This window comes from Parambassis ranga, chromosome 2 (genome assembly GCF_900634625.1).
Source record: "Parambassis ranga chromosome 2, fParRan2.1, whole genome shotgun sequence".
NCBI classification, from domain to species: Eukaryota; Metazoa; Chordata; class Actinopteri; family Ambassidae; genus Parambassis; species Parambassis ranga.
Window position 1 is genome coordinate 22110657 of NC_041023.1, and position 25619 is coordinate 22136275.

The 25619-nt window shown below is 44.5% G+C and overlaps 1 protein-coding gene across 1 annotated transcript in view; it reads right to left on the reverse strand.

Moving 5' to 3' along the window:
• LOC114432486 (uncharacterized) overlaps positions 1 to 24830 on the reverse strand; it is a 40157-nt gene extending 15327 nt beyond the window's left edge. Inside the window, exons 1-9 of the mRNA XM_028400515.1 lie at positions 24588 to 24830; positions 20634 to 20699; positions 15992 to 16169; positions 13916 to 14419; positions 13317 to 13781; positions 9630 to 9776; positions 7138 to 7323; positions 4767 to 4843; positions 3527 to 3614 (exon numbers count right to left, since the gene is read on the reverse strand). Coding sequence (XP_028256316.1) covers positions 3527 to 3614; positions 4767 to 4843; positions 7138 to 7323; positions 9630 to 9776; positions 13317 to 13781; positions 13916 to 14419; positions 15992 to 16169; positions 20634 to 20699; positions 24588 to 24734 — 1858 coding nt within the window. The 5' untranslated portion in view covers positions 24735 to 24830. The remainder of the gene's footprint in view (positions 1 to 3526; positions 3615 to 4766; positions 4844 to 7137; positions 7324 to 9629; positions 9777 to 13316; positions 13782 to 13915; positions 14420 to 15991; positions 16170 to 20633; positions 20700 to 24587) is intronic.
• Between the last annotated feature and the right edge of the window lie 789 nt (positions 24831 to 25619).

Consider the following 25619-nt stretch of genomic DNA (forward strand, 5'->3'; position numbering starts at 1 on the left):
TTACAACTCGTGCTCCACGCCTTTGCCTGTATATGGAGTTTAGAGGAAGTGTGACACTGTAAAAATGGTGAGGGTTGGAGCCACCAAGAGACCCATAGAAGTACTTCAGCGACCTCATGGACACTCCGTCCATAGTTCATTACTGTCAAAGCTTATTACTAACACTGGTTTTTGGAGTTCTTGTGCTACACAGCAAATTGCCTTTTTTTCCAAACAGGTTTGGTCCAAATTAGGATTCTACTACTTTCTTCTAAAGACAAAAGTGGGTTTTTTTTGTAAAAGGGGTTAAAAAGACTCTCTGGCGACGTGTGTGAATCGTACAGTTTGGCTTCAACACTTTTCCACAGATCACATTTGTAATAATCATTGACTGAAGACTTACTTCTTCTTCTTCTTGATAAAATTTGTTGATGATTAATGTTCTAATTTTAGCACTGCCTGAACTGTTTGTCCATCTGGGTGAGGTTCCAGCTGAAATCATTCTTTCTTTTTAAAACCCTCCTTCCCTAACCTCCAGCACGGCCTAATCCGTGGATGCAGCGCAGTGATTACTGGTCAGTTCAGGCTGGAAACAAGAGCCCATCTAAAACACACAGAGCAGGTTACCATACCAACCACAGCATCTGAACACCGCAGATAGCTGGATTTGGCTGCGAGCGGCCGAGTCAAATCCCCTTGCTGATCTGGAAAAGGCCACCAGAGACAAAAACACACACACACACACACTGCCTGCCCCTTAACATCCAGCGCACCAGGCAGAGGCAAGAAGGTTGGACTTGTATCTCTTTCTCTGCATGTTTGAGTAAGGGATGAGCATCAGCGAGACAATCAGCGTGCCAAGGCCATTCAGTGATGCCACCCACTCCTCTATCTCCTCAGAGAAAGGCAGAATGAAAGTAAAAAGGAAAATCCTCCCCAAATTATTATTCATGGGGAGGGGATTTTCCTTTCAGACCTCCTTTCTCAAGGCCTTTCCCAACACGTCACCCTCTCTATCAGTCCTGACAAGTGCCAATCAAAGGGCTTGAGTCCAGGTTTTTGGGGAAACGCTGGAGGATTTCAGAGACAATAGCCAATGAGTCCACAGCGGCAGTGGCTTAGAGACAATAGTGACATGGCTACACTGTCAGTGTGTGGTCCTCCGGGGGGGAAACGATCCTTGCTTTAGTACACGACTAATCTCTCCCAGCATCATCTCTGTCTTTCTGCGGCCTAATCTGTCCTGTAGCTTCCTCAGCTTTCCCCAGAACAATCCGGCAGGGTCAGTTCAGATTAGTGCTCTTTGTGGCCCCGCACATCGCTACATTCATGTGGATACAAACATCTTTAGTAGCAGCTGAATGCTAAAGTCTGAGGGGGGGGAACAGCCATGAAACAATTATGAGGGGAAGGATTATTCTACCTATGAATTCCTGATGAGCAAACATGGACAAAGGTCTCATCGCAAGCCGCAGCGGGAAGCAGGAGCATCGCATCACAGAGGATTTCTGCTGCTGGTTTAATCTCTAAATCACCAATCGATCCAAAGAAAACAGATTATTCACCGATGTAGGGGTCAAAATCAATTTTTTTCATGCTACAAACCATGATGCAGGCTAATAAACAACAACTTGTATAATGAAACATTTAGTTTCAGTTCCATTATGGGAGCATTTACAAAGATGAAAAGTTGGACTCAGCATCTATGATTTATGCACATGTGCAGTTGGGCATAAAAACAGCCATCTATGAGGTCAAAAAATTACAACAAAAAAACTGCAGTTCCACATATGGCCACTATGCTAAAAGATGTTACATTCGCTAAAAAAAATATGGATTAAAATTTAAAGGAAGGGAAATATGTCTTTTTATGACTCATTTAAACACTGAATGTTTCATCCTCCTAGAATCTAAATGTAAATCAGCAGGTCTACTCATTTAATCTGAGCAGCAGAAGCCCATTTTCTCCACTGCATGGAGTCAGAATGAGGTCAGTCCCTCCATTACTTATGAGCCTTATTGAAAAGCTGACCTGCTCACACCTCCAGGGTAACCAAATCTCACCTAGCCACACAAAGACATGCCACACACTGGGCATCTTTTAGAGACTGTGTGACCTCAGGAGCGACCTCTTCACGTCCTGCTGATGACCCTCCACCCCTTCCTCCCTCAGAGGGTGACCATGCCTTTGGCCTTTAAAAGGTCACGGAAGAAGCCACCACCAGGATCCTCTGTGTGACATCTTTTTTTTTTCTTGTTTGTTTGACAGCAGTCACACCGAGGAATGTCTTGTTTTAAAATGTCAGGGGCTGCAAAACCAGCATTTTAAAGCTGAAGGGAATTTCACTCATTGTACACGCAGACAATGGATGTACATCGTATACATTTAACAGGCTAATAAATCAATCAGTCTCTCTAAGAACGACCCTTAAATTGCATTAAATTGCCCTTAACTTGTGTGGTCACTCCTCTCTGTCAGAAACACACAGGAGATAAAGAAACATGTTGCACAGTCAAGTCAACATTTATGGAGGAGAGGTGTCACTAGTGACAACAGCTCAATTAAGGGACTGCCTGAGTAAATATATGTTTATTTATGTAGCCATATAAATGTCTATATGTTCCAACCATCGCTGTTAACAATAATCTGACATTCAAGTGCACGGGTTTTGCAACACACAGTTTCTTGACACAACAATTTCTGTCAGATTTTATCTGGATGATGCAACACTATGAATTCCTTCCAGACTGTCTCAAAGTTTGTGACATTATCTTCTCTGCAGACATTGTCTCTCTCACTGAAATGGGACTAGAATCCCTCTTCCTCACAGCCAGTTCCAGTCAGTATAAACCCTATTATCTAGCGTGCTTGTTTCTTCAGCAGCCATGTGACGCTGACATCACACATGTTGGATTAAATGGACATATCACTGCACTGCTGATGGAGCTGCAGCTCAAACTTCAGACAAATCAATCGCTGGTGTGATGGAGGAATTTGTGGTGTACAACATGGACCATTAGCATCACATCGTTCCTGTACAGCAGAATGGAGCATGGTCACATCTGACTGATGTGGTCAATGAGGGAGGAAGGAAACAAACCAGTGAGCCATTAGCTCAAGTGTAGCTCAGTCCCCCTTTTTTTCCTGCGGTGCTTTTCCAGTGTTTGTGATGTGTACAGTCAGTGCTGCCTCTGAACCATCACTCATGAATGTACACAAGCCAGCCCTACAGGTGAAGGTGATACTGCAAGCCAGCTGGCCCGAGCAAGGATTAACGGGCTTAAGTGTACCGGAGGGAAGGGAACGCCAAACACAGTGCTGACAGTGGGGAGACAATGGCTCCTAATAAAGAAGAGCTGACAGGGACTGAAGGGGCTTTTACCGGATCAGACACTAATGGTGAAGCCTGGCTCTTGTATTGATTAAGTATTGTTGTAATAAACAGCACTAGTTTTAACACAGAGGTGGCATGTAGTAGGAGTACACATACACACACACACCCACACACACAGCAGGGAAAATACATAGATTGAGAGGATGATGTACTGAGGGCAGAGGATCTGAACATGTGGAATGACGGACTCTGGTCTATGATCCATGAAGACGGTGAGCCAGAACCGCCTACAGACAGATCCTGCAAGGAAACGGGAGACAGAAAAAGTTAGGTGTCACAGTTAGAAACGTTTCGAAGGCTTGAAGGAGCATTAAAGGGATGGTTTGGTTTCTTAGAAGTGAAGTTGTAGCTGATCAGGCCATCAGCATAACATAGTTTAGCACAAGTACACACAAGAGAACATTATACTCAGATTATCACAAATAATTCTGCAGTTATTTCTGAGGAACATGCTGCTGCTAAGGGCTATTGTTTGTCACTATAAATATGCATGGTTGGATGCTCCAGCCTTGGTTTTGTGTCCACATTCACAGATCTCTATGATATCATCCTAAATTACCCAGGAGACTTTGTGTTTCTTTGCTGAGGATCCTCATCGTCTGCAGCTCAGAACATACCACTGCTTCATTAAAAATAATCCTAGAGCTGAATTATGCAAACAGTCGTATGAATCCTGCTCGGAGCACTCCAGCTCCTCATTGTGACTAATTGTGGGGGGCTTATGAGTCTCATTCATGCTTTTCAGGGGCTCGCTCTCTCTCTCTCTCTCTCGTCTGTCATAAAGGGGAGATTAATCGTAGATCACGTGGAGCACCTGCGTCCATTCCACTGCAGCCCAGCATGCACAAGCCCTGTTTACACCCTCCTCCCCTGACCCCTGAACCCGTCTGATCCTGGTGGTGGTGCATCCTCCAAAAGAATCCCACCGTGTCAGGCGTTCAGTCGTGCGTTCAGTTGTGCATTCATCACACCCTCCTCGCTTCATGCAACAGAGCAATGAGGTGGTGTCTGCCATACAGTCGGGATGCCGCCACCCCTCCCCTCCCCCTCCTCCTCCTGCTGCCCGTGACTGATTAACCACACACCTGCTGCACGCCGCGTGCCCTCTGTTATATTGTGTCTCAATTATCAACAACAATTTGGCACGTCTTACTGGAATGACAGTTATAAATGCATGTTAGTTCAAGTTTGTAAAAGAGGGTCTTTGTGTGGGAGGGAGACTGTGTGCGCATGATGCGAAGTTATTGTGCGACAGGAGTCGAGTCCTGGAGGTCCAGTGTTTTTCTCACAACCAGGCACAGCCACTGCTTTTGGTGCAAATCTGATAGATAGATGAAGAGAGGAGGGGGGTAAAGCATAAAAAGTGGTCTCACAGGGGGCAGCAGCACTCACCGATTTGTTTTCCTGGACTTCCCCTGTGGAGTCACACCTTTCAGAGATGCTGCCAGCTGTGCTGGGCCTCGAAACACCTGACAGAAACCACAGAGAACACAGCGTCAGGATGAAGGGAGAGGAAGCAGTCATGTGTTTGCAGTCGTACTGCTGGCAGGCATGTGCGTCTGTGCATGTGTGTACATAAATGTTGGCCTCTGACACACACTTTACATGTATTTGTCTTTTGTGTTCGAGTGTGTGTGCTCAGATATGAGCAATGTCGTGTAGTAGTTTCAATTATGGCTCCTAATCTCTGAGCAAATAATGGCAGAAAATGGAGCAACAAAACCCCGGCAGAGCACCTGTCTCCAGGAGTGTGCCAGGTGCAAACATTGTTCTGGAGACACACAGACAAGCTTCTTACAAACTCAGACAGATTCTGTAAACACAGAATACCAAAAACAAAACCACCAATGTTTCACATTTTATTCTTTTGATGGTTGTGGAAAACAATATCTCCAGCCGTTCCAATTCAGTGGAGGATTTTCAGTGGAGATTCATCCACAATGATGTTTTCATAGAGATTATTTCTATCTTAGAAAAAAACATTATGTTGTCCCAGCCTTTTAAAAATTGTCTTTTGACTGCAAATACAAACAAAAGTGTAGGTACGACCAGAGCAAAGAGGCTGCTGAATCTGCCTCTGGTCACTGATTATTGTCTGCCTGTGTCTGGGTGTATGTGGGCTGATCTGTGGAGGATGCTCAGGTGTTTGATGCTGAAAAAAACAACCCCTCTGCAGCCAAGTCTTTAACTTATGATGCTCTCTCTCAGAGAGCACCAAGATGGAAGTAGCAAGAAGCAGATAACAGAGCAGCCTGGTATCTCCGTGTAGAAATCCAACAGCGAGTGAAAAATAGTTAGCAATGCTTAAAGCAGCAGCGTTGAACCCTGACTCCTGGGTGGAAGTCCAAAGCTTTATCCCCAGCCAGAAACTTTATGCAGACATTTGTTGCTTTATCATTTCATGACATGTCCGATGACATCAGTCAAAACATCACCAATGTTTTGTTTTGGTCAGAAATTGCATAAAATAATACACAATTAGCTTTAAATTCTCAACAATACAGTCGAAACAGTGCGGAAATAACACATAATATGTAGTAACTGCACACAGAATGTCATCACAAGTTGCATGTATATATATATATATATATATATATATATATATATATATATATATATATATATATATATATATATATATAGATATATATAGATATAACCGTTCAAAAGTTTGGGGCCTTTATTTTAAAAAAAAATGTTTTTTTTTCAATGAAGATATAATTAAAGTAATCAGACATACAGTCTAGACATTGTTAATGTGGTAAATGACTATTCTAGTTAGAAAAGGCTGACTTTTAATGGAATATATACAAAGGTATACAGAGGCACTTTCCCAGCAACCATCACTCCTGTGTTCTAATGGTACATTGTGTTAGCTAATCGTGTTAAAAAAGCTAATTGATGATTAGAAAACTCCTGTGAAATGATGTTAGCACAGCTGAACTGTTTTGCTGATCAGAGAGGCTGTAGAACTGGCCTGGTGACCCCAAACCTTTGAACGGTAGTGTATATATGTCATGCTATGATATCACATTGAACACTCTACAGCCGAGGCAGGCAGCCATGTTGGACTGGTGTCAGTGTTTGTTTGTGTTTTGCTTTAACTGAACCTTCAATCTCTCTATTTGAGTCTTATCAGACTTTAAACATCAGGCCCTGCACTAGTTTCAGCACACAGACGTTTTCTCTGTTGTGTGTGCTGCACTCTGTTCCAAGTATCTCCTGCTATCTTAGACGGACTTTCCCAGTTAATGATCCACTCTAGCGGTTTGATCTTTATTAATATGGCACATCCTGATAACCTATAAACGTCTCCTCTGTGTCGGCACACCTTAAGGGGGGAAAGAAAACAGTTAGGAGCTCGTGGCGGCATGCCTGGGAGCAGATGAGAGGCGGTATCACAGCTCGTTAAAAAGAAAAGCCGCACCGTGCCATAAAGGCATCACTTAGTCTCAAGGACGTCTGCAGACCAGGACACACCTACAGTGTCATGTTTTTCCCCCTGTGTGTTTCTTCATGTCATTCTCCACACACAGACACACACCTGTCTGACTGCTCCCTGCTATTACAGTGACAGTTTTTTGCTTATCAAACTATCTCTGCCAAACTGTCAGAAAGTTTCATCAGAGCAGGTTTAAACTCTGTCAACTGAGACTGTGTCAGTCACATTTCCTTCATTTTTTTGTGATATGTAACTTTTTTCTGTTTCCATATTCTTGATTTTGTTATTTTTATATATTTTAGATGCATCTTCTGATCCTACCTGGATAGATGTGATCCATACTCAAATCAGACCAGTCCTCCACTGGTGAGAACTCCTCCTCTTCCTCCTCCAGAACCAGGTTCTCAGGCACAGTTCGGTCCAGTAGGAGCAGCTGGACCCGGGACAGGGAACCCAGATTCCCAGAGTCACAGCCCACCGTCAGCGCTGCGAGGCCTGGGGACAGCGCTGCAAATGAAGTGACAGTGTTTTAATGTCCTGCAGCAACAAGACAGGTTTGGTTTTGCATATGTGGATTACGTGGAGATCTGTAAACCAGAAACATGTTGTTCAGGGGCTGCATCCCCTGTGTGCTTTCTAGTCCTAGAAAGTCACACCAGATTTTGGTCTCATACCAACCTGACGCTGATATTGATACTTTATTGTTTACCCTGCAGTCATTGGAGTTCAGTTTGTTTGGAGCTGTATTATAGGTAAAAAGATTTCATCAGACACATGTGATGATCCACCTGATGCATCCTTCATTAGCATGTTAGCAACCTTTGATTTGGCTTTCTAGTCTTCACTAAATGTATGTCTATGTAAAGGTTGTCCAGATGTGCTGACCTTTTGATAGCTCCAGAGTAGACTGCAGGACTTAAACTAGAACAATGAAACACACATTACACCACCCCTTTACCACCCCTCCATCACCCCCCGGTTCCAAAGTTCTCATCGTCACACTGAATTAAAAGCGGATCAGTGACAGTGTGGCCTGCTGCCCACGCAAATCCCCAGCCCATGCTGACTGGGTGTGGAGCTACTACCATTCCTATCTAAATGGGAATTTCACACAACATGCTCCGCCACACACACACACACACACACACTAGAAAGCAGTGGAAAAGGTCTCTACATCACAGTTTGTCTTGATCGGGTTCTAAAAATGTGTCCAAACACATTTCTCTGTTAAGTGTTTTCAGTTGGGAAGTCAAACTGGTAAAATAATACCTCAGGTAAGAAAAAAAAAGGAACTGTTAGCTCCGCTGATAAATTAAGGAGTCGTTAAGAGGAAATCCCTGGGATAACTGTGAGCGTAACGTAACGTGGCGCGACACACTTTCAGTTAGGCCGGGTATTAGTCCATCATTAACCAGAGGTAGCCACAAGATTGAAAAACACTTAGCAAACCACAGTGGCTGATAACACGTGTAATCCTGTGATTAAGGTGTTGGACACACTTTACCACCCACTCAGGGTCACAGAGACACACACTTCAGATTCAAATGTTTCCTCTGTTCTGATTGGATTTGTTAGTAATGTTAAATTAGCAGCAGCTGAAGTTGAAAACAGACTTCTATATCATCAAAATGGTGTTCATGAATTCATGTAATGGCAATATTTTTGAATATCTCTTATCGAACAGTGTTTTCATTTGAAAGTTGTATCTGAGACCAGGTTCTTTAAAGACTTTAAAGACAAATATTGTTAATGGCAGGCTGTAACGGCCTCTTTCATTTAGCAGCCATCTCAGTTTTCATGTTGCCAAGTGGTCACAACAAACTGGGATTACAGACCCTCATGGGCACATATAGTATAGATTTTGCTAAGGTGATTATGAGTTGACTAAATAAAATTGTGTCTTATTACATTGTGAGTTTATGGCATGCATCGGGGGATTGAATATTCCTCTAAATGTGGCCACACTGAGATTTTCACCTGATGAGATATCTGTTTTTGTTTTAACAAATCCTGCAGTGAAGCAGTAAATCAGCCACGTCCCATACAAATGTAAATTGTGTTTTGCGTCGGCCTGATAAAAATCAGTCTGAAGCATTAGCTCACATTTGGCAGAGCTTCTAGCTTGAGCCTGTGTGTTGATTTTATCATGCTGGTTGCTATGGCAGCGGTTACCCTGATCCCTCCACATCCTTGGGGCGAAGGTCGCCGGGGTCAGACAGAGGTTCGGGTCAAGCAAGCAGGTTAAACACCTTGTCAGGGATTAGCGGGCTCTGAGGGAGGAGGAAGTCTTCATTGGCTAATTTCTGTCTCTGTCCTCAGCTCACTGAACCACCTCCAGGACACACACAGGCTATCTGACAGAGACCTCCACATCACATCTACTCTGCCTTTGTTGGCCAACATGGGCTGATACAAAGAGTGAGCAGTGAGTGCTCGGATAAGCCCGTCCCTGTCTGTAACAAGGCAGATGTTGCAGAGGAAGACGAGCGTGTCTAATTGAGACGTTAGTGAAGGCCATGCAGAGGAAAAACAACAGTAAACAAACGTGGCTTTTTTGTTCCAAAATACTGAAGAATCAAGTCTGGGGGACTTTCCAATCACTGATAACCTGTGAACTGATCCACTGATAAATCTGTTTAAATGGACAGAATTATGGGCAATCTTGTATTTCTGACTACAAGAAACAACAAGCTGTTGAACAGCTGTTCAGATATTTGACTAACAGCCTCATAGTGGCGCAAAAGAAATCTCAGATTATTACCAAATTCAGACCTGTGTATATCCTCTGGAGACCGTGTGCCCTGAGTTGTTACCTGTATCAGGCGAGGGGCTGTCTGATGAGTCTGACGGCTCGTCCAGAGACAAACAGGAAGTGGAGAGAGGAGCGATGGCCTCCAGTTCATCGAACATGCAGGACTGAGTGCAGCTGAGTTCCGAGCTGTGAGAGGCTGCTGAGCGACCTGTAACAGCACAGACGATGATGATGAAGAATAAATGTGCTCATGGGTTGCTGTATTAGAAAATAGTACATCAGGGTTATAGTATCTGATTTTAACATGATAGTTGGGGTTTCTATTTTCATCTTAAACCAGTATATTAGCAATGACATTTAAATGGGCAGATTTTATCATATTTGAGACAGCTCAGCTAGTTAGTTTGGCACATTTCACTCTGCTTTATGTCTTTATGCTAAACTAAGCTAATGTGCACTAGCTGCACCTTCATGTGGATGTAACAGGAAAACAGATGAAGCAGCAAACAGTATTTGAGATGCTTCTGGATGTTCTAAAGAGATAAATATGAATCTAATACCTAACATTAGCCTGAGCAATGGATTGTCTTTAAGGTAACATAAGTAAAGGGAAAGATGATTACATTATCTTAAATACTCTTAAATACTGAAAACATTTAGAAATGTGAACAAGATGGTTCAATTCTTTCCAAAGTTATAGACATAAATAATTAAAAAATAAAATATTTTTGATGATTAGAGTCTATATAGTACACCTTACTATTAAACTATAGTAGTATGACTGATACTATTTAAAGGAAAATAAATAAAAAAAACCCTTTTGCTAAAGATATCTCTGCTCTTTTACATACACATTTTTTTCTAGATTATATTTACATTTAATACTGTAGATTATGTAGTTGTTATTGGCTTAGTTAAAACGTGCCCCTTTCAGACATCACACTCCAACAGGTGGACACCTCCCAGTCTGAACGTCCATAAGTGAAGCCCCTCAGGTGAGGTATGTTACAGACCCTGGGACAAAAGCCGTCTCATCTCACCTACAACAAACACAGGGCAAGAAAATGTGCCCCTAAGCCCTCTTTACCACAGGCTGCACTCAGAGGACCTGTCAGGCTAATTACTTATCTCAAAACAAAACTGTTTCACTCTGCCTGGTTTAAAAATCAGAGGATTAGCAGGAGAAACTGTTTCACTGGGTGGTGTTTTTTTGTCGCTGCACTGAAAGAGGCTTTTCTCACATTAGAAATGCAGAACAGCTTGGCCCGGACAAAAGGATAATATATACAGAGGCTCTAAAAGGAAAAGGCAAACTCAACTCAGTATAAACGTACACATGAAGCCACAGTGGAGTATGTGAACAACGGCACGCACACACCACTGCACTATTGTGCACTTGAGCGGCTTGGTGATCTACTCAGGGAGACAATGGAAGGACTTGACTTGACACTTCAAAGCATATTGCTGCTGTCAACTCAGCTGTCATTCTGAGCCGACGAGGGCTGTACTGAGTCAGGGCGAGTTTTTTCGGGGAGGTTAAGGGTGGCGGTGGGGGGGTCGGCGGGTTTGATTTGACAGCAGCAGGGGAAGACAACACCGCCTCTGTGTGCCTGTGGCCCTCTTTTCCTGGTCACAGTGCCAGGCTGAAAAGCCCCCGAGTGGTGAGGCCAGGCCAGGCCAGGCCAGGACAGGCCAGGACAGTGCCCCTCTTCATTGTCAGGGACAGTTAAACTCTGGAGATGTTGCTGAAAACAGGTCAGCGCAGGGTCAAGATTTGGATCTGAGAAAATCATGCTGGAGGTCACAAAGGCCTGAGTGAGATGAGGAGAGGCTCTGCCACCATCCGCAGCAACACTGTGGGGTTAAAACAGTTTGTTGCTACAGATACAAACACCGTGTTTGCTATGGATGCTCTCCTTATCATTGATCTGATGAGGAGCCTGGTCAGGGTTCTTGTCCAGTAACATGTACAAAACATGTCAAAGAAGGCTCCACAAGTCTGAAGGACCAGCAGTCACAAATCTCCTGGCATGACCCACTCACACATTGCACACTGTCACGGGTTGCTTGTGGGCTATGAGTCACGGTGAAGAACAACTTTCAATCTGACAGGATTGCCAAACCTTGAGCACCTACTACAAGACATGTAAGTGGCATAATCATCATCAGGGTGGCATCCATGCCATGTATATACTATTTTTATTTTTACCTTTCTCTTCAGTTTCCAAAGTTTCCAACCCTGTGAAATGATCATTGATGTGATTTATTGTTTTTTGACTGACACAAAGTCATGATTGTGACGGCCAGTGCAAGAGCTTACAATCGTACCCTGTTTTGTAACACCTTAACCTTAACCAGTTGTGTTTTATTGCCTATCCCCAACCACAAGTGGAAAACAAAATGGAAGTGATAGTCATGAAACACAAAAATAAAGCGACAGTGGAGTAGACACGAACGTGGGACTTCAGGGTCAAAGTCCACTGGGGGTTATACATATCCTGCACGCGCCCTACCTCTTAATCCAGACTTTTGCAACTTTAAAATGGCTAAATTATGTAAAGCTGCATGGATAAAATGCAAATAACTGGACAATTCATAAAGGTTTGCATGTCATTATGTGACTTTCAGGCAATAACATGAGTCTTGAAGTCTGAACTTCTTTCTTGTATATGCTGCTCAGACCTCTGCCATGTTGAGAATAATTGCCGTGGTGACAGAGATCTGCAGGCTGAGCTGGGCCAGAATGTCACTTTTATTTCAAAAGAACAAACTTGTATACTTTGCTGTGATGCACACAATATATCAAAAACCCTGGCCTGTTTATATCCTGTGCAATGTTTTCTTGGAACACTGACATCCAAAAAAAAATCAGAGCAGACTTGTAATAAACTGGAATTATCTTTGAGCTTGACATGCTCCCACACTGAGTGAATCGCCTCCATCTGCGCTGAAATAAATGAAACAGTGACACTCGCTCTGTGTCTGCCATGAAGAGAACAGCGTGCTATGATACAGCGCGGGCCCCCTGCAGCACAGCACCACACAGAGAACAGTAGATGTCTCTGATGGAAAAGAGAAAATCCTTACACAATTTCCACATTGTTTGCTTTCTTTCATAAAGTTCCTGGAGAAGTCAGATGTCAGTGGCCCCGTCCTTTATCCCTATTGGGAACGGTAAATTAGCGGCCGCAGGAAAGCCACAGAGGTATTCTATTGTGGCGGTCCGCCTCAGTGTTTTGCCGTCAGTGAGCGGTGGTCAGTGTGGATTTATGACCATCGGCCACTTGTCTCCCTGTCGGAGCCCAGAGAATAGCATAAGCATGGGGGAGCTGAGGCTGAGAGGCACGGCACACGAGGTAGGGACCCCGACTTCTATTGTTGGGGCCTCACGCCTTTGAACGGGGGAATCAAACGGTACCAGCTTTTCATCAAAAGCCCTCCTTTCTATTGCTGATTTAGAGGAAAAAGAAAAGCTTTCTGCGTTATTTATTATGTGGTGGGAGGCGGTGGAGAAAACAGGCTGACAGCCATGCTTTCACAGTGTACTAATGGGGGCAGGAGCATCTTAATGCCTCACTATGGAGGCAGGCTTTGATTTCTCTGTCTGGCCTGATCTCTTTGTCTCTGTTTGGATGTCCAGCCATGTCCAGGACAATCAGGCCCCTTAGAAAGTGGACAGGAGGGTAACCAGTGGGCAGGGAGGAGGCTGTGAACGGTCCATATGTGGCCAGCAGGGCTCATTTCTCACCTCTGACAGGGGAGATAGGAGGCAGGACGGGCCAGCGTTGAGACTCCAGCCGGGACACTGGAGAAGAAGGGGTCAGCTTTGCTCCTGACCCTGAGCGGAGAGTGGTCCTCTGTGGACTGGGGCAGGACGACCAAGTGGCAGAGGGGAAAGCCAGTGAGGGATGTGCTTGATCCGATGGGTTGAGACCAGCGTCCATGGAGGCATCAAGTTGGAGATTTTCTGCTGGGTCTGTGCATCTGCTGCTGCACAGAGGTTTATCTGAATTAGGATGGGCCCCCTGCACTAGGTGAGGTGAGAGGGACTTGGTTTGACCAAAGCCTGCCTCATAGAGTGGAGGTGTGGTCACGGTGTTATTCTGATGGGGATTCAATGATGTTGGAGGGGAAGTAAGTAACTGCAATACTGGGGAAGGCTGAAGAGGAGAAAGACAACTGGTGTCCTTAAGATCTGAGTCCTCAATATCTGCTGCAGACAGACAGAAGAAAATTAAAAGTGAATTTATAAACTCACAGAAGTGTTCTTTTGTGTCAGCTACAATACAAGATAAAAATGTGAACATCTTAATGCAAGGTGCAAATGAATTGTATGAAATGAGTCACCGTTGAAAGCAGCAGAGACTCTACCAGTTTCACCAGCAGGTTCATCACACAGGATGCTGCTCCTGCCACTAGCAAGGTCAGTGCTCCGGCTGAACAAACTGGAGGCTGGACGACTTAAGTCTGAGAAAGATTCCCGGGAGAGGGAGGTTGGTGATGCTGAGGGCGTTGATACATCACACTCCAGGTTCAGCTCCCAGTCCTGCTCTTCCACAGCAGGCTGTGACATCATTTCCCTCTCTGAAAGTTCTTCCTCTTTTTCCCGTGGAGGAGGCAGATGAGGAAGAGGAAGGCCAGGGGGAGATGCTGGGACTGTGTTTAACTTGCTTTCAGATTCAGGATGGATTGTGTTGTGAAGGGAAGGTGATGGAGAAGGGGTGGGTGGAGGTGGTGTAGCAGGGGGCTGAGGACAGGGAACAACAATGGAAGCAGAGCGCCTTCCTGGGTTCAAACCTGCACTCTGACCAGTGATTCCTCTTCTCCTGGTGGGATTAAAATGGCAGCGCCCTTCAAGAAACACAAAACATTTCATATCATTACAAAGACGTTTCTCTGCTGATCTTCCTGAACTGACTTTTCTCTTTCTGAAAGGTCGACTTGCTGCAGGTCTGCTACTGACATTTTCGTTCCCACTTTCTTCAGTCCTGCAGCAAACACTTGTTTCCCTGCTGAGTGGGTCGGATGGCTAACAAAGGCAGCGAGAAATTGCCCCACTGGAGCAGCTGCCTGTTTCCCAACCAGCGTTCACAATAGTAATCAGACCTGAGGGCATGGGAGCACACAGACACACAATCTCTAGTATTCACACACTCACATCCTAAAAAGAAGTTTCTAGAGCTTAGCATCATTTTCAGATTACAGATTTCAAGTTTTTTACATGATGGTGAAAATATTTTGGGGTTAGTTATGGTGGAGTTACAGGAGAACTCTGAGACTAAGCAGGAAACCTAAAAGTTGTAAAGTTTTTTCACAATAAGAGTCCCCTGGAAGTCGACATTTTAATATATAAATTGTTTATGGAAGCTGCCTTGAGATTAAGATGGCATTAGGTTTCTGCTGATAGATGACTTAAATTACTGTGTTAAAGCATGAAACGTAATACCCAGAAAATGTGTGAAAATGCCCGCATGAAGTGCAGCCACAGCCATCTTATCTTTCTGCCTTTCATCCCTCTAAGATTCTCTTCCACAACCTTTAAATCCATCGAGCGCCACCCATTTCCTCCAAATCTCCTCCCATTTTTTTTGTTGACTACGGTGAGGGTGTGTGTATGTGTTGTGGTGGGTAAGGGTGGAGGGTGTCAGACAATCTGCTCCTGTTTCCTGGGGGTCTGCCGCCAAGAGGAGTCAGCACAGGGGGATAAAGAAAACGCACTGGAGAGCACATTTCTGCACTGCCTCCTCTTACAATGCCCTGCTGTGCATCTGTTGTACACACGCACACACAAACTAGTGTGTGTGTGTGTGCTGATGTGCATATGAATGACATGTGTCAGAGTGCAAAGCCAAGGCGTTGGGCACAGCACGTTTCTTTAGGGAGGAGGGCTGAGGATGATTGTGAGGGAGCCGACCACCATATGGTAGAATAATTAGTATTAGACCCTGGTGCTAAGAAATGCCCCCCTTCCTCACACACAAATGCACACACACACACACACACACACACACACACACACAGTAATGCACACACAGAAAGCAGTGCCCTGCTGTGGAGCTGAGGTGTGTGTAAAGGGGAAAAAATGCCTTCACATCAGAGCCTGGGGCTCTGAAAGGAGCGGCAGGTCTCTGGGCTCCGGGTCTTTCACTCCCACCAGACCACCACCAGGAGGGCGGCGCTGTGGGCACTTCCTCACCAGAGAGGATAGGCGAGATTTGCACTTAACCAAACACAACCACAGCGAGAGATTAGAGCTAACGACAAGCTTGGTGGCCTGTACACCTCCAGGACTCAGGACAGAAAGAAAAGGTGAGAAAACCTGTTAATGAGCAGGGCTGCAGAGTTAAAGGAGTCAGCGCCCTCCCTCTGTTGTGGCTGTGATGGCGTGAAGGCACCAGGTGTTTTATTATTATAAAGACTCACCCTCACTCAGCACTTGTGGGGCAGTCAGAGTGTGTGCATGCGTCCTCTCCTGAGGTAGAGGCTGAGGTTTGGACTTGGAGCTCAGGAAATATGGAGGCCTGAAGTCTTCAGGGCAAGCCTTCATGTGGGACAGGAAGCGGGGACAGAGAGAGGGACGATGGACCGGGCGTTCAGGGACCTGCATGAAGAAACTCGAAAAAGATTCATTGTTTTCACAGTGAAAATTACTTTTTAAATAAATAAAAATTAAGAAAGAAAAACAAAACATTTTAATAAGTGAATAAAAAAACATTAAAAAATGTCAATAAAAAGCATAGATAAATAAATTAAAAACTAGATTATATTTTTTAAATTACAATAAATATTGAAAGAAATAAAAAGGCAAATATGAAGCAGTAAAATACATTAATAAAAATGGATAATTAAAAATATTATAAGAAGAAGTTTAAATGTAAAATGCACAAATAATATAAATAACATTGATTAAAAATAAATTTCACAATATTTAGGGGAAAAAAACACTGAAAGCAGTGCCCTGCTGTGGAGCTGAGGTGCGTGCAGGGGGGAAAGAAAGAAACATTCAAATGATGCATGGTGCCACCGCTGCCCCCTTGTGTCGACAAAACAGAACAACACACAATGCAACAACCTGTTCGCCTCCCTTCTCTGAGAAAGAGAGAGGAGACAGAGAATGATCTCCTCAGTGTTCACTGCCAGAGAGACACAGCAGATAAAAGCCGGTCAACATTGAAAATGTGGAGGGACCACTGACCACTGAAAGCAGCCCTGTGGACAGTGACTCATTCTATGGCAAACAGTCGTAAGAAATGGACGCCAGGCTTTTATTTGACTTGTATTTAAGCTTCATCTAAAACAAAGTTCAGCTCCTCAGCCTTTTATCGCACTATAAAAACATCTGTCTGAATGCCTCAGATGGAGGGAGAACACGGGGGAGGAAGGTGGGGTGACTGTCTGTGACTCACACAGGGAGGATCAGCTTTTAAATCCCTGCACCATCTCCACTGAGTCCCTTCTCTCAGATGTGGAGGCTTTACAGATTTGCATTCTTGTGATGTAAAGAAGGAGAAGTGAGTTGAAAACAAGAGAGGCTGCTCTTTCCTTGCATGCTCCTCTTCCTCCCCCCATACAACCTCATCCTCACTACCTGTCACTCAGGCCCGTCAGTGAGGCCCGGCTCGGTTGGTGTCATCAGACCAGCGACCTTCTGCGGAACAGGTCCAGGCATGAACGTTAGCAGCATTACAAGCCACAAACAGACAGTTCTAATGCAGAAATACACGCAAAAACTGTCAGAGAAAGGATGAAGCTGCATCACTGAGGTTACTGACAACCTTCTCCTCACATTTACCGAAGTATGTCACAGCAAAACTGTTAAAACGTTTTATCTAATGCCATCATCAGCCTGAGTTTTTGGTCCACCAGGCTTCTGTGGAGTGAATGCTAAATCTCAGCCACAGCTAAGTGCAACTTCCTGCTATCTAACCTCCAATAGAATGACGAATGGGTTCTAAAACCAGTTTTCATTTTAGCATGCCTGGAAAATCTGTTTATTGCCAAATACGGCCACAGTAAAACACAAAAACTTATTATTGGGTGAAAACAAAACAACTGGTGGTGTCAGGGTGACGCGAACATTGAGTGAAAATCAACTGCGTTAGGCAATGCGGTCATATGTTCCATTAACGTAAACGTAACTATAAACTAAGAAGCAGCTTTTATTATTAAGACTGCACCCCCTGCCAGAAATAAATAAGTCCAGACAAAAGTTGTAGTCGTTAAAAAACATCAATGGAAATGTTATTTTCAAGCTGTAAGATGGATTACAGTTAGCTGCAACATGTCACAGAAGACGGCATGTCCGGCAGTGACAGTAGGTATAGGACTGTCATTTCTGCAGACACCCGTGGGCTCCCTCCGGCGGCCCTGCAGGCCCCCAGGAAACAGGCTGACCTCCTGGCGTCAGGCAACCCACACGCTGTCCTCACACAGCCAGAGCTGGCTAATGTCATTATGGGCCTGTTTGTGGTCAACAGCACCCTGATTGAGATGTACAAGAAGTGCTGCTCGATGAATGTAGGAAGTCTATTAGTTCGTCAGAGAGTCCCAGATGGCCTGCAGAGGGACGGCCTCGCGTGTGCTCCTTCACTGCCCCCCCCACCCCCCCGCCTCACCTCTAAACATATGTACACACACACAGCAGACATAAGTAGACATGCACACACACTTAATTACAGTGCCTCCAAGTGAACCCTCTGACAGGCGGACGACGACGAGCAAAGACAGAAGTGTGTCTATGTCCCCGCATCTGCAGGAACAGAGAATTCTTCACAAGAAAGCCAGGCTTAGGCCCTAACAAGGTTAAACCCCTGAAAAAGAGTGACTTTTTAAATCATGGAGATTTGTGTTTCTGCGGGGTGTAATTAGCTTTGCTGCGGGGGAGGAGGAGGAGGAGGAGGAGGAGAGGGAAGGGGATGCTGGCGAAAGGCAAAGTGGGGGACGATGACAGTGGGGCGCTTTGTGGAGTCCGGCGGATTCAGGGGAGTAAATCTGATTATCAGCTCGTGTCAGAAGCCAGGCTCAGATGCAGCTTAGCATTCAGAGCAACTTTCTACTTTCGCTGGTTTAGACAATGACCCTGCTTTACAGGCCCACGCAGACCCAGAGGGCTCTGCTGACTCCCCCGCCCCATCTCACCCACTGACGCCACCGAAACAACTCAACACAGCAGAGTGCAGGATGACTGTGAACAGCAACACAGGCTTATAGTCGACAAAATGCTCAGACACTTGTAAGATGCTTGAAGGTTTGTAGGGTTTTTATGTTTGTTTGCTTGCTTTCCTGAAGCAGGAGTGTCAAACCAGCCCCTCAACCACTAGCCAAGCCTGTCTGACATAACAAGGCCTCCATCCTCCATGCAGGACCCACTGAAATGGATCACATCTCCAGGGCGGGGATCATCCATAAGGAGCTGGAGGAAGTGGATGGAGACAGGTAGGTCAGAGCATCTCTGCACCCCCCTGTTGCTGCCACATAGCAGTTTAGAGAATGACTGTATGGAAACATTATATATATATATATATATATATATACAGTATATATATACTGAGTTAAAACAAACACAGCATTAAAATATTTATGAGGCAAACTCCTCCTGTCTGCAACAAGTTTCAGCACCATGTTTTGGTTCTGCTCCATCTTGATGATTTTAAATGCACTTATTCATACAACCACAGGAAGGTGTGTAAAAAATAAACACCTATATTTTCTTTATCCTTAATTTGAGAGTTTAGGGAGCTGTTGCTGGAGCTGCTTGTACAGAAACATTATAATCAGGTTTAAATCAGAGGTGCCTTGTTTGGGCACCTGTGCGCTCTGACCTGCGCCACCACATTGCAGCTCGTGTCCCGGGCGACAGTACAGGAGCTGCATAAAGCAGACCGCTGGGTCAACAGCCTCTTGTCGGCTGCCTGTCTATTTAGACGGCGACACCCTGGTTGTAAAAGGCTGCATGACGGGAGCGGCTTTACCATCACAATGCGCTGCTGATTTATTAGATATAGCAGGAGCAGAGCAGGAGTGGAGAATGGCAACGGGATATGGCGGAGCCTGATGAACTTGCTGAATGTAGAAGTGCTGAAGGCAGTTGAGGATGTAAATGAGGCTGTAAGGACCAGCGGGCTTCTTTGTCTGCCGACTTTACTTGTTTGTTTAACCAGAGGCCAAGACAGGAAGCCAGCCCACACAGCCCTGCTGTCCCCATGGCAACGCCACTGTTAATTGTAGCACATCCACTCCCAGACTCTTTTCAGCAGAGGGGAGAGGTGGAGACATGTGAGTGTCGGAGGAGAGAAAGGAGAAGAGGAGTACATGTGTGTTTGAGTCTGCTTGTTAAAGGCAAAAACATCCAGTATAATTTTAGAAACATTTTCTGGACTTGAAATTGTCTTCTAAGAGTAAACTTGTGAATTTACTTATTTTTTGATCCACTTTTTTCCCAATTAAATGTGAGGATTTGCTCTTTTCCCTGGTTATATATTTGTATATATTTGGGTAATGGACTGCTGATAGAGACTGTGAGTTTCAAAAAATGTTTCAAGTGAGCTTTAAGTTGAATTTAAACTGTAACAAAATACAAAGATGTGCTTAAATTAAATAAAACTTAATGTAAAAAGTTGTTTAAATCACCCAAACATCTGAGAGGGAATAAAATCATGATATCTATGTATGTTGTTGAAGAGATGAAGCTAACCAGTTATATCTGTGTAAACTCTTTGTACCACTAGGTGGACAAGTGAGTCAAAGTCTCTCATCAAGGGAGAAAGAGGAGAGATATATTTAAATCATATAAACAAACAGCCTCCAGCCACCTACTGAAGGGTTAGGGTCACATGATGGTGGTGATGATGGTTGACAAGATGTTGAGGCTAAAAACAAACTATAGCTAGCAGCAATATCTTTATATCCTGAACCCCACAGACGGAGCTGAACAAGAAACCTTAAAAACAAGAACCTCCAAAATGTTACTCAAGTATCATATAGAGGGTGTACTGATCAGTTTGAAATTGAACACTTAATGAAGAAAAGTCCCAGAAACGTGTGTGTTGTTGTGTGAAGCACTCACAGTGTAGTGGCAGACTCCTCGATCCCATAAGATGGCCTTACTGACAAATGACACAAAAATGGGTCTCTGTGAGAGAAAAAGACACCAAATATAAGTGTATTGATTACATAAGGTTGGCACATTTAAAATGGATCATCCAAATTAATCAATTACAACCACATTTAGTAGCTAAATGGGCCTCAAAGTCTGCAGTCTGGTAAAACAAACACAGTGAGAGGCTCTCTGGGGACATTTAAACCCCAACTAGTGCATTAATGAGCCCTCTGTCTTTATCATTGCATGCAGTGAAAACACCTCCAGAGGTTTGACTCAATGATGAAGTCTGTGCTCCCACGCAGCCACCCTCCAACATCTGCTCAAAATGTCCTGCTCCTTAGGACAGTATGGTGGTCGTATGGTCAGGGTGCATTAGTTTGACCTGTGGATCAGTAACCACTGTGTTAAACCATCAATCACAGTGGACACATCACCAGCCAGTGCCCAGCAGCTCATCCATCTCGCTTTGCAGCTTCTGGCAGCTTCCAGAAGCAGCGAGTCAGCTCCAGAATCGATCCACTCCAGGGAGCAAGAGAGCAGATCCTCCCAGGATTCACCCTTCATTCATGGGCTGTAACCTCGGACCGGAGTGGGTGACAGGGGGCAACAGGGGATGGAAGACAATAGATTTGGTTTGTGTGCACTTCCCCTCACATTGATGTGGAGCTCTCTGCCAGCTTGGATTTCAAACCTCTCCAGTGCCAGAGGAGAGGATAGAGGGCGCTGCTGTGTCGTCGCCTTTGTGTTTCGGGCTTCATTTGAACCTGTACCTGTTGTATTTAACACAGCACATCATGTGTGATTATACACATTATGCCAGAAATGATTCACAGGCCCTCCATCCTTAATAAGAGCCTTAATCGAGGCTGGATAATGAAGCAACAGGGAACAACAACCAGTTTCCCAATGAATCATGGGTGCTTGTGGCCCAGTGACCTTGTTGTCACTAATTATGCTGAATGTGAAATCAAGTACATTTCCAGACAGCAGAGGATGAAGTGGTTGGGGGTTGGGTCAGACAGTGGTTAAAATACAGGAACATTACACAAACTGAAAAGGAAAAAAACAAAGAGAATGATGGAAACAACTGTAGAAAAATTAAGCAATTAAGATGATTTTCTTTTAAAATGTAGATGGAAAAAACACCCTTAAAGTAAAACTTCCCTGTGTTTATTTGTATCTCCCCAAATATATATATTTTCACTACTACATCTCTGTTCTCACATGTTATGTCAAAATAAGATCATTGGATGAAATGGATTTCTACACCTGCTGAAGGAGCGCTAACACATTATGTCTCCATGCTCTTAGCAAGCCATGCTAGCAGAGATTATGTTAATGTTGTCTATGTTGATAATTTAAATGATACATACCGTACTTATTTATATTTTATTTTTATAATTTCTATTTTGATGGAAGGTGATTAGTATGTCAAAACAAGAAGATTACTAAACAAGCTATGCTATACACACAGCATTTATTAGCTTGTTCAGTGAGTTTATACAGTATCTTATTGCACCACCTTAGCATATTTTCCTTGTAGCACTTTGTATTGAAAACTGTATTATTTTGGCACCAATAGCAGAACAGCTATAAAGTTTTCTTTATGTTGATGTCATTTAAAAAAGAAATTCTGTAGAAGTTTAAATTGATTGGTACTTTACCATCATTACAGCAAACTTTATGGTGTCCTAATGTAGGCCCTAAAAAGCTAGCGGTCTGTTAGCTCTAACAGAATGGGGCCGCCTGTGGTCTGGGGTCTTGCTCTCCCTTTGATGTCGTCATTTGACCCATCATCAGGAATACAACACATAATCCCATAGAGGGTTTGTCTAAAGCGATTGCTGCTCTTCTTTTCCTTGTTCAATTCAGATGATGAGATTAGGGAGATTCTTGGCAGATGGGATTTCCACTGTGTATGTGCTGACAGCATGTATCCCCTCCCTCCAACCCCAGTCCACACAAACTCCACCTCAATGTACTTCCTGTTGGATCCATTGAGAGCACTACGGCGTGGGCTGGCAGGACTCAAGTGGACAGGAAGTGCTGTGCTGTCAGCCTGAGCCAGCAGGGGGAAATATGCTCAAATATGGGCAGTCTTATCAATAATGAGTAGGTGGAAGGAGCTAGATCGAATTACCAATTTAGACCTAATCACCAAAGTGGTGGCTGGTCTTTGCTTTATCCTCTCCCTCACCCAGCTTTGTCCTCTCTCGCTGGTGATTCCTGCCGCCATCTGTCCATCCTCCTCAGGGGAGTCCTTCCTCCTCCTCCTCCTCAGCACCATGCTGGATATTTTATTAATTGTGTTTCACCTGATTACACCCTGTCTGTGAGTCAGCGCACATTAATAGGCATTTAATCAGCGTTTAATTAAGGGAGCAGGCATCGTACAGGGAGCCAGTGTACAGAGCTACATCCTGGTGAGGTCAGCACCAAGGACACACAGAGTCTACAAAATTCAAAGCTGTTATACGGTCTATGGTATGACCCGAGCCAAAACACTGAAACTATGGGTTGTATATAAAACAATAATATTATAAAACCTTTGCTCACAGCTAACACAATCAACCTTACCCTGTTTGTAATGCCTAACCTTAACCAGCCTAACCCCAACAACGAGTGGAAGTCACAGTCAAAGCACCTTATCACATTAAATAAAGCTGCGATGGCACAGGTAGAACACGAACCTCAGACTTCTGGATGAAGGTCCGGCAAGTTGAAGCCATCCACATCCCTGCCAGCCTTCTTGACTGTACACTGTGAGATGACTGATTTGTGTACATATGCATGAAAAAAGCGACAGTTTCACTAGATTATGTCACTATTTCACCTGATGGGATGAGGCTGGGATGTGTTGTATCTTGTTGTGGTAAATCTGTCACTAGTGTGTTCTTCAGATCAATACAGTTAATTCATGGGGTTTGATGGCTAAACAATGAAAGGAAAGACACAACAAAGGTCTGTGTAGCTGGCCTCATAATTGGCGGTGTCCATTTTTTACAGAAATAATTATTTCTTATCCAGTTACAGAGAGGATGGCCGATGAATGTGGTTTGAGTGTTTAGGTGCCCTGTTCCAACACTGAGACAAAAGGGATACACTGTCTCCACAGCTCAGACAAATCTTTAAAAGCACACCACAGGAACTCGACAATGCAACACAACACAACGGATGAGGAGATCCAGTTCAGAAAACAATCAAGTAAATGGCTGAGCTATCAATGCAAACAAAAGGTGCTGGTGACCACCTCAGCATGGCTTTGGCCAGGTTAGAGCTGCAGATAGAAAAGGACAGAACCTGATTGAGAGACAGAGAAAGCCCGGGGTCAGCTATAATGAGCCATGAATGTGAGCATCCAACCAATCCTGTTTAATGGGTTTCATCCTTGGAAAGGTTTCTGTCCTTCCTTGCACCGGTGTCTCTGTGTTTGCATTGGAGTCCAGGTCAGGGGGCTGCAAGGACTCTGTGACCCTGAAATGAGCTCTGGGAGTCAGTGGGGACCCCTGCTGATAGGACAGAGCTTCTTTTATGCTTTAATCTGCAAGCAAGGAGGATCAATATGGTGACTATTGCTGCTGGGATTGTGTGCAGGAGAAAGCAGTGCAGCCATTTTAGACGTCTGACTGTGGGCTGGCGCACCCTGACAAAAGCGCAGCCTCACTGCCACTGCTGGCCACAATGACCTGTGAGACACTGGTGCACCAGCAGATAACCTACTTAACATTCATTAGTGTCAGAGAGGTGGACAGATGCTGCTGGACTTACGGATCTTCTCTCTCATGTTCCCAACATGGGGCTCATTCAGCAGCATTTGACGTGTCTTTCATTTGGGATATTGGAGATGTGGGCGGTGGCGGCAACGGGCCGCTCAGCTGTGGATTTTAGAAAGAGCTGGGTGGGCATGGATGGACTCACCCTGCATGCAGAGTCGCGGCCGCTGGGCAGCCAGGTGCTGGTGCTGACAGGATGCCTAGGCCGAGCCAGAACCCTCAGAGGACGCTGCAAATCCTGATTTCTGGAAGGTCTGGTTTCCCTCCAAGCGTCCGGAGCAGACATGTCCATGGAGCTGTAATCTCTCACTCATTTCCCACTAACCATTTATCCAGGAAAAGACTCAGATCATACACCTCAGCTCTTTGTAGCTGCTGTAGTTGGAGCTGAGCAGTCACTCTCTGTGGGAGGCTAAAAAATGCAGCCTATCTAACTATGGCTGTTAATAATTACAACCTCGCTAACCTGGTGCAGCTCACTCAGGCATGTTTCCTTGGCAGACAACATTGTCCCCTTCTGCTAAAAAATTCTGGGAAATAATGAAAAGCAACCTAATGTTTCTTTCACATGTGACACAAAAACAAAGGCGACAATAAACCAAAGCCAAAGAGGCCAGAGCAGAAACCAGCACCAGCTGGACAGAGCCACGGCTTTTCAGGCCGGCTTCAGACACAACATGGATCAGGTTCTGGGCTGCTATACAGAAGCATAAATCTGCTGGCTTTAATTACATTACAGGGCATATAGTGGCAAGCTCTATGGAAACAATGGAGCCTATCAATTCTACAAATCAGAGTTCAGCAGTGTGTGTGTGTGTGTGCAGTCTGAACAGCCCTCTATCTGTATCTGCAATCAAAGCTCATTATCCAGAGTGTGTTTTGAGCTCAAGGCTCTCCATCTTCAGATTTGTAGTGCATCTATTAAATATATCTAAGACGACAAAGAGGTAGTAGCCCTCAGACAGAGCACCACATGTGACACATTTTAAAGCCAGCTGAGATCAAGACCTCACTGTTCAGGTCTGCAGGAGCCCTGCAGTGCACATTAAGTAATCCAGATGCCTCAATATCAGTTGCTAAGAAACTGCCAGAAAAAGGTGTGTGCAGGGAAGTTTGGAGATTAAAACATTTTTTTTTTTTTTTTTGCCGCACAAATCTGGACAGCTATACATTTTCT